A 9,380-nucleotide genomic window follows, 5' to 3' on the forward strand; every position below is an offset into this window, starting at 1 on the left:
TAAACCTTAGCAATGAATTGATGATAACACAATGGGAGCAAGGTGGCGCTGATATACTCACCTTAGCAAATTGCCCTACCCAGACTTTGACAAATAAGTAAAATAAATACCTAAAGCTCTGATTGAGCAAAACAGATTTCTCGATGGCAACTAATAAAGAGACTATCTCAAGTGAGACGCTCTAACTGAACAAAATTGATTGCTCTCTTCTCTTCACCACTAATAGTAGAGTCTGTCTCAAGCGAGATGATGTAATTGAGCAAATAATTGGTCTCTTCTCAAGCAATTCCTTCCATAAATTGGAATGCTTCTTACTAATGCAAATTAGTCAAGCAATTGATGAACATTTGGACTTGCTTGTGACACGTAACAAAAGGTTGGTACTTTGTGTCCAAGTCTATGGGTACATTTACTCTCCACATGCGGAGTAAATCCCAAAACTAGTGATTTTCTTCATAAAAGCAAGACCTTTTGTGAAATATATGTGCTTGACATAACGGGATTCGTAAACTTCTTAACTTCACAATTTGATGTATGTTATAGTGTGCCCAATCATGGCTACACCAGAACTGCACCTATATCCCTTTGCTTAAACTAGGCCCTTACAGTTGCACATTATTACTAACTTGAGTAGCCAAACATAATCTCAGTTATGATCAAGGCTAACTATATACTTCACACTCGAAGTGTCTTGATAGAGTGAAGCCAGATCGAAGTTTGTATACTTTCAAAGGTATTACACTCTGACTATTGCATATTACCTCTAGTTTGAATAGCAAAGGTGACTTGGAATATTAATGCTAACAAAAAAAAAAAAAGCAACACAATTTGTACTTTCTCGTAGCCATATAAGCAGCATAATATTCTGAAAAAGTAACAATGAACTGAAAACACACCTAATGTACAGTTTTAGTGACATCTACTGCACACTATGTAAAACAATGATCGTATTTTGCTCCAAAGTGATACATTTGATAAAAAGGTTATCTAGCAAAACTATACAAATAAATAGTATCTATATTATTTGAGGTTGATAGCCAACGCTTAACTAATAAACTACCCAACTTGAGAAATATCTCATGACTATAGAGACTCTATTTAATTTTGTTCGTAAGCCTACTCTGTTGCCCGGAGTAGAGAGCAATCTCTTTTAGTATGTGAATTCCAGAAGCACCGAGTTTCTCTCTTTGCTCATGCAAAGTCAGAAGTAGATCGAGAATCCGGAGAGCACTTATCCCTCCTAAGAGATTCGATACCTTAGATCAATTGTGTCTATTGCAACACTTTCTCATCTACATCATATTCCTTCCATTTACGCACCCCGTTGTAAGTCTGCATGTTGAGGTTGTGGACACCATAACCTGCCTTCGAGAGCTCTCATCCCAGCCTGGATCCCTTTCGAACGTGAACTCGCGTTGCAGGATGCCCACCGGAGTGAAGTGGGGGTCCTTGCCTCTATCTGCAGACTGCACTAAGTTCGCCATCACTATAGCGTGCCACCTATGAACGCTATTAACGTGCGAACAAGGGACGTTCCTAGTGCAATACGACACAGACCCAACATGCACAACATCTATGTCTTTCTCTCGTAGGTTGAACACAGAGATTAGCGCACGCAAGAGATATGGCAAGCTCGAACCGCTAGAAATCAGCTACACGTGGCTCCTCTAGTTCCCCCAAGTTGAGCTCTCTCTCTCTCTCTCTCTCTCTCTCTCTCTGTGCGTGTGCTTGTCGTTGGTAAATAAAAGCAATAGAGATAACACCTTGAAAATCTATTTTAAGGATGATCGACGACCTCAGCAGGAAGCTTCCACAAATGGAGGGAAAAGCTGTTTTCATTACATGGTAACCTACATTGGAAGTAATGCTTGAAACCAAAGGTTGTAATCGGGCAAGGGCCATTCCTGAGCATCCCACGATGTACTGCCAATTCCAACATGGAGGGTTGTTGATGGTACGAGGAATTGAGCACAAGTGCCCCTCTGCCTCTGGTTATGTTTTGAGGCAAGGCAACCCAAGGTACTGGCTTAACTTCTTACATGGCTCACATCTGAAAGAGGAAATGCAATCCTGCCTCGAAAAACAAGCACTGAAGGCCCCTCTTATCACCGCGTATTTTTAAGCATTCACCAGACGCCAAGTTCATAATATTTGATATAGGTGTCCATTTGCAATGGCCATCTTTGAGTGACCATCTACATGATGTTGATTAATGTAACAAAAATTGCCTGATCCTCAAATGAAGCAACTATGGATCTTGACTGTCACATCTTACATATTCCATGTCTTCAATATTAAAGGATGACCTCACACAAACTCCACCAAGATCACCAGCCCTATCCACATGCCACAGATCTACTTCTTACAAAATGAATAGCATTCAGCTTACTGAAATACGGAGGGCATTTAGCAATGCAGCCTGTGATGATCGGTAGTTCAAATGCTTTATTTGAACGTTCCTCAATGGTTGGCACTTCTCTTTGATACAGCTCTTTTCCATGCCTTGGTACAAGTTTTTAGAGATGATTTGAACCCCATGTTACCATTGTTGCCATGCATACCACTGCCAGAATCAAGGACATGTGATTCAGAGATTGCGTTCTCTTTCCGAAAAGATGAAGACGGCTTAAGTACAATCTCGACCTCCTCACCCAATGCCTCCCCTTCCATTGTGGAGGGAAACACATCAGATCCCTTCCTTGTGTGCAATATCCAACGTCCACCAGAGCTAGTTGCTCTCATGCTGTAGCTTCGAGTCATTCTGTCAATGAAAGGTGGGATGACTTGTTTGGCCGTCTTTTGCAGCTTGTCTGCATGATCCACATAATGTGATGCAACTTGTGTGCCTACCTCATCTGCTAGCCTTTCAGTATTTGATTGATCGCTCATCCTTTTACAGCGCCTTGCTCTCTCCTCCTCCCTTAACTCTCTCATCCTTTGAACAAATAGTAGCTCACTAGGGGTCGTATAGTTCTCGTCACTACAATTCACATCCAGCCCATCGGGCCTTGCAGAGGTAGCCTTTGATATTTTTGACTGTTCAGATTCAGAATCTAACTCACAATTGTGCTCGATGCCATCTTGGACCACAATTGTCTTCCCGTGTCGTACCGCTATATCATGAGGTTGGTTGGCATTGTTGCTTCCTTCCTTGCCAGACCCTATTGCCTGTCCTTCATAGTTCTCCTCATCTTGCACTTCGATAAGAGCCCTCTCGTTCCTCTCTTTCAAAAGTCTCAGTTTCTTTGCATCATGCCTGAAGCCCATCCTCCGAAAGAAACCGCCAAAACCCTTCTTGGCTCTTTCACCAGCTATGACCGTGCTAATGGTAGCTGCCTTGTTATGTTTTGGAACAACCACGCACTGCTCATCCCAGATGTGTCTCTCCTTTCCTCCATGCCCCCCCTCATGGAGATCATCGGGTAATTGCTTCACGGGGCTAAGCAGTAGCTTTTGAAGCCACTTATCAACGTTTGACTTTCCGAGTCGTTCCATCCGCTGCTGCTCATTCTCCTCATCTTGAAGAAGAACCTCATTTGGTTTATCTTGCAGTGTTAACACTTCTTGCAAAAGCTCATCAAGTTGTTTGTCCCCTCCAGGCTTGCACAAGGTTCTTTTTCGGTGATGGAGACCATCATGAGCTGCATTAGGTGCCTGCGAAGCAGCACTGGCTGCTTCAATTTTCTGCCTTTGATAGGAATAGACATGAACGTTAAGCTCGTGGCTCGACCCCTTCCGCTTCAAGGGAGATCTCTGCATCTGAGATGGGGGTTCCTCTACTTCCCTCTGCTCCTCTTCCTCTAAAATGGTATCCATGCACTTCATTGGCGGCTTTGACATGGTTTCACCTTTTCTGGAGCAGTTCCGAGGCAGATTCTGCTCAGCATCTTTGAGCACACATTTCTTGTCATCCATGTGAATATGCTTCTCACAGAAAGCATTGTCAACTTCCAATACTTTGTCAGATGCATCTGTGCTCCCACTATTTAGGAAACCTTGCTCAACGAGACACCTACATATGTACTCCATCAAGCTTGGCTGGGCGAGGATCTCCAAAGCCTCTCTTTCCTTGCAGTGCTTAGCTAGGTCCTGCTCAGCATCCTCACAGGTCATCCTATGAGACTGAATTTTAGCCAGCAAGGCAGTACATGCAGCCTTGTTAAGCCTTGCCTTCTCTTTAAAAACAGAGCTCCTACAGAAAACTCTTAGGAATAAATAACAGTTCAATACTTTTCCTCATAACAGGTGAAAAAGGTAGTGGGACACATACTGGTAAAGGGTGTCTCTAATAATGCGCTCCAGGCATTGGCGATAGTGCGACTGAGATTCTGACCAACGCCGCTGCTTTTCCACCCGCTTCTTGTGTTTCTCAAGAATGTCCTCTAGTTCCTGCAAACCCACTTTTTCCCTTTCATTATGCTGTTTAACAACTCCCAGCTCCTTCTCTAATTGTGTTACTTCATCCTTGGTCTGCTGTATCTTCTGGCTCAAAGTTTCGCAAACTTCCATTTCCTGTTGCAAGCTCGACGATGTCGATGTGTGCCTAGCCATCAGTTCCCTTTCACACTCAATTTCAGCCTAACAGTAATCAGAAGAGTAGAGAGACATAAGTCAAAGAAGACTGCTGCATATGGAGAATTCTTGAAAAAAGGATATGTAGTTCTGGCATACAACATCCCCAATGTCAAGCAGTAAGCTGCATTATGTAGTTACCCCTGAATCAGAGGAGCGGTTGTGTTGAAATGAAGTGTTCTCCTTTTCCATCAGATTTATTCTTTCAGCCCAATTCACAGGTCTGTACTTCTGGAGGGCAACGAGCAAGGCTTCTTCCTCTGCACGCCACGGCTGGCCAATTGGAGCCCCTAGAGAGCAATCCAATGAGTTCATGCTGATAAAAGAGTGAAGATTGTTTTTCCAAGAGTCTTGATATCCCCAGGATTGATCTTACCGGATACATTCAACATGTGGGTATCCATTCCAGAAAAATGTTCCTTCTTTTTCCTGACCTTCACTATGGCTGCTGCAGCAAACCCATCCTGTTTGGCTTTCTGCTTGAAATGTTGAGGCCAATAATGGCTTTCAAGGTCAGAGTGATTGCTACCATCTCCCTGTGGAAAGAGCAAGGAAAAGGCCCTCTGTCTGAAACGGGAACAAAAGCAGATAAGAAAGAGAGGCATTGGCATTGGCCACATCCTAGCTCTGATTAGATCGTATGATCAAACAGAAACACAAAGCAAACAAACTCCCAGCTCCTGTCCCCAGCCCTCCCCAAAAAAGGAAACAAATAAACATTATTTTAAAGGAAATGAAACACGCATACACCTACAAGCAAAAACACACAAAGAGTGAGAAAGAGACCTGAAATTTCTGTTTTTGGATGCAAAGATGAACAAAAACTGATTGACAGAAATCCCCAATTGAAGCTCCCACCAAGGTATGAGAAATTCAAGCTTTTGCCCTTTGAACTGAGCAACTTGCCATTGAACCAGCTGGAGATTGTCGACCATTGTCTTCCCCCCTCCTGCAGACAAGTGCACATGGAACATTCTAAAGGGAAACAAATGAGAAGGAATTCGAAGTCATGTTCACAATCTTCAAGCTTTTATATTTACTTGATTGGGGAAACCAGTGATCGACTGTCCAAGCCAGGGGGGAAGATGGGTCACCATTGCGATGGAGCACATTGCCAAATGGGTCCACTCGAAACTTGGCAGGATCAAAGCCAGCATTCCTGCAAAACAAAATGCCCATTTGCTATGGTCTATAGCAATTGCAGTGGATGTAGTGGCTAATAGTGAACAATTGCGGCACTCCCATCAAGTCATGATATGCACAGGATGCCTTGATATATGATGTATGTCAACAACCGCCTCATGCAAGTATAGCCTCTCTCTGCACAAGATATTTTGTTTGTACGAAGCATTTGAAACCCTTGCATACATACTGGGATTCCCTTAGTTTTAAACTTCTCCAATGTACTACGTGCAAATAGTATCAATGCTAGGAATAACACATACCCAAGATGGTCGAGCTGAGTCCAAAGAAAATCCGTGTGAGCTTTTAGAAGAGAAGGGTCTTTCTCCTCAAAGGCAACTGTGGATGGAAACAGAGCTTCAAACTCACAGACCTTGGAAGCCTGCAATGCAGCTCATTAGACACGCCATTGTGGACACAAATTTGGAAACGTGATGGAGAAGCTTACCTGTTGAACTGAGGGGGCGTAGGGGAGGAAGCACAGGGGGGGCGAATCGGCGAACAGGGGAGGAATGTGGCGGCAGAGCTTGGCAAAAGCGAGAGGGTAACCCCGGAGGGGATCAACAGCCATCTCTGCAGATGTGAAGGGGGCCGCAGCTAAGTCCAGCATTGGCTTTGGAGATCAAAGGAGGTCTTGCACTTAGGAAAGCCTGATGAAGAAGAAGAAGACAACGAGGAAGACGAAGAAGAAGAAGAAGAAGAAGAAAGTAGAAAGTAGAGCAAGAAGGAGAGCAGAAGAGGGGGTGAGATGCAGTACAAGAAAATGATTGTGAGAATGATGAGTAGGTATCTAGGAGTAAGAGTGGTATGCGGGAACGGAAGCTGAAGAGCATGTCGCGTCTGTGTGCATGCCAGTCTCCAGAGAAAGGAGGCAGTTTTCGACTTCAAACTTGTTTCGACCTGGCGGGCTGCAAGAGACTTGAAGTTTCAAAGTGGCGTAGGCTAGCCTTAGTTAAGTCATAGAGGGGTAAAAGTGAGGTGCGCTTGTAAACATCCACGTTCTTAGTGAATCTCACGATGTGGACTACCCACCCTCATAGCTTAGTGTCCCTCACGACATCAATGGAGGGATGATGTACTCAGGTGTTAATGGAAGCCCAAGCGGTGGGATCAACAATGGTGATCTCGATTCTCGGGCGCTTGTACTTGTTTGTTTTAAACCTATGTTGCCTACGTTGTAATGTTTTATTTGCTTTCTGATACAACTCTCCCACACTTGGTGATCGAAATTTTGGTAAGTTTTGGCATGACCACTAGAGGCATCAAATGAGGTTGACAAGGTGGTTTGCATTTATCATGTTTGGCATGCTAAAACATGCATTCATGGATGGGTTTCTTTATTGGACTAGAGGGGTATATAAAGTGCAGACGCCCAATACAAGCACAAGGTAAGAGTTGAGCCATGCCAGCAGTAGAGCAGGGTTAGTGGTTGTAAGACTCACCCTTGGGTCGCACCATAAGGGTAGCAAAATCCTTTTGTGAAAAGAAAGAGTAAGCAAAGAATGTGCAATGCATGTGATTGGAAAGAAATTCTGCTCAACTTCTCCTTGTTGACCACCTCTTCCAAACGAGTGAGTATGAAGTGATATCTCACCTCAATGTGCTTTGTCATTGAATGAAAGATTGAGTTCTTCGCAAGATGGATAGCGCTTTGGCTATCATTGTACAAGACACAATTGTCTTGTTTGAATCCAAGTTCTTCTAAGAATCTATGAAGCCACAGAATTTTTTTGCTTGCCTCTATCATTGCTACATACTCTGCTTCCGTGGTAGAAAGTGAGACCACTTTCTGCAGCTTTGAAGCCCAACTTATTGTTGTGCCTCCAACCGTGAAGACATAGCTAGTAGTGCTCCTTCGAGTATCTTTGTCACCTGCCATATCTGCATCATCATACCCTTGAAGAAAAATATCAGCTCCTCCAAAATACAAAGCATTTGTTGTTGTCCCTTTCAGATACCTAAGTATCCACTTCACAACTTGCTAGTTCTCTTTACCTGGGTTGTCCATGAACCTACTTACAACCCCCACTGCATGTGCAATGTCTGGCCTTGTCCAGACCATAGCATACATAAGAGAACCTACCGCTACAACATATGGACCTTTAGACATATAGGCTATCTCCTCTTGTGTCTTTGGACACATATCCTTGGTTAGTCTAAAGTGACCAGCCAAAGATGTAGAAACCGTTTTTGCATTTTGCATTGCAAACCTTTCTAGTACCTTCTTGATGTAATCCTCTTGAGATAGCTTCATTGTCTTCTTCGTCATATCCCTTGATATCTTCATACCAAGTATCCTCTTTGCAGCGCCTAAATCTTTCATTGAAAAATATTTAGACAACTGCTCTTTTAGGTATTTGATGTCCTGCATGTTAGCCCTTGCAATCATCATGTCATCAACATACAACATTAGGATGATGAACTTCCCATCTCCCAAATTCTTTGTGTAGACGTAGTGATCTGAGTTGCATCTTGTGAATCCATGATCCAGCATCCATCGATCGAACTTCAAGTACCATTGTCTGTATGCTTGCTTTAAACCATACAAGCTTTTCTTTAATCTACAAACCATTTTCTCCTTACCCCTTACTTCAATCCCCTTTGGTTGAAGCATGTAAATTTCCTCCTCTAAGTCATCGTGAGGGAATGTCGTATTTACATCCATTTACTCGAGATTTAAATCATGAGTAGCCAACAAGGCTTAAGACAAGCCTAATTGAGTTCATTTTTACAACAAGAGAAAATATTTCATTGAAGTCAATACCTTTCTTTTGAGAAAACCCTTTTATCACAAGCCTAGACTTGTAACCTTTTCTTCCCACCTTCTTCTTCCTTCAGCTTATACACCCATTTGTTTTGAAGTGCCCATTTACCTTTAGGCAACTCAATCAACTCCCATGTTTGGTTGCGATGTAGTAATTCCATCTCCACTTGCATGCTCTTTATCCACTCTTCTTTGGATTTGTGTTGCATAGCTTCCTTGTATGATTCCGGCTCTCCGGAATCTGAGATAAAGAGATGTTGAAGCAAGGAATAAACCTTTCTGGAGGTCTACTTGCTCTTGTAGATCTTCGGGGAATAGGTTAAGTCTCCTCATTTGGTTGACGTTGTTGTACGTTATCACCATTTGCACTCCTTGAGTCTTCACTGTCCTCAAGCTCCACGTACTCATCACCTGTTTCTTTTGTTTGTTTTCTTTCCAAGTAATCTTTGTACATATTTTTTTCATTGAAAATTACATCCCTACTTCTAAATATTTTACCATCTTCACGATTCCATAGGCAATACCCAAAGCCACCTTCTCCATAACCAATGAAGAATCACTTTTTGTACTTTGCATCTAGCTTTGATCTTAGGCTTCTATCTATATGCATAAAAGGCTAAGGCCTCACACCCAAACACTTTGAGAAATGAATAATTCACCGGTTTATCTGTCCATGCCTCCTTCGAAACTCCCCCATCCAATGCCATTGAGGGTGACCAGTTGATCAAATACACAGATGTACTTACTACTTCCGCCCAAAGCTCAAGTGGTAAACCTGCATGTAGCCGTATGCTTTGTGCTCGCTCCATGATTGTCCTGTTCACCTTTTCAAAATCCCATTTTGTTGAGGTGTCCTTGGGGT

At 43.0% G+C, this 9,380-nt stretch overlaps 1 protein-coding gene across 1 annotated transcript; it reads right to left on the bottom strand.

Annotated features, from left to right (window-relative positions):
- Window positions 1-1,757: 1,757 nt before the first annotated feature.
- Window positions 1,758-6,660, bottom strand: LOC147436778 (uncharacterized). The gene is made up of 8 exons (XM_086486203.1): window positions 6,203-6,660; window positions 6,018-6,136; window positions 5,613-5,731; window positions 5,359-5,521; window positions 4,949-5,139; window positions 4,714-4,862; window positions 4,271-4,578; window positions 1,758-4,192 (listed from the first exon to the last, which is right to left on the bottom strand). The coding sequence occupies exons 1-8, from the start codon at window positions 6,362-6,364 to the stop codon at window positions 2,461-2,463; spliced, it is 2,943 nt and encodes a 980-aa protein (XP_086342329.1). The 5' UTR covers window positions 6,365-6,660; the 3' UTR covers window positions 1,758-2,460.
- Between the last annotated feature and the right edge of the window lie 2,720 nt (window positions 6,661-9,380).

Source organism: Adiantum capillus-veneris, chromosome 17 (assembly GCF_014529385.1).
Source record: "Adiantum capillus-veneris isolate H3 chromosome 17, ASM1452938v2, whole genome shotgun sequence".
NCBI classification, from domain to species: Eukaryota; Viridiplantae; Streptophyta; class Polypodiopsida; order Polypodiales; family Pteridaceae; genus Adiantum; species Adiantum capillus-veneris.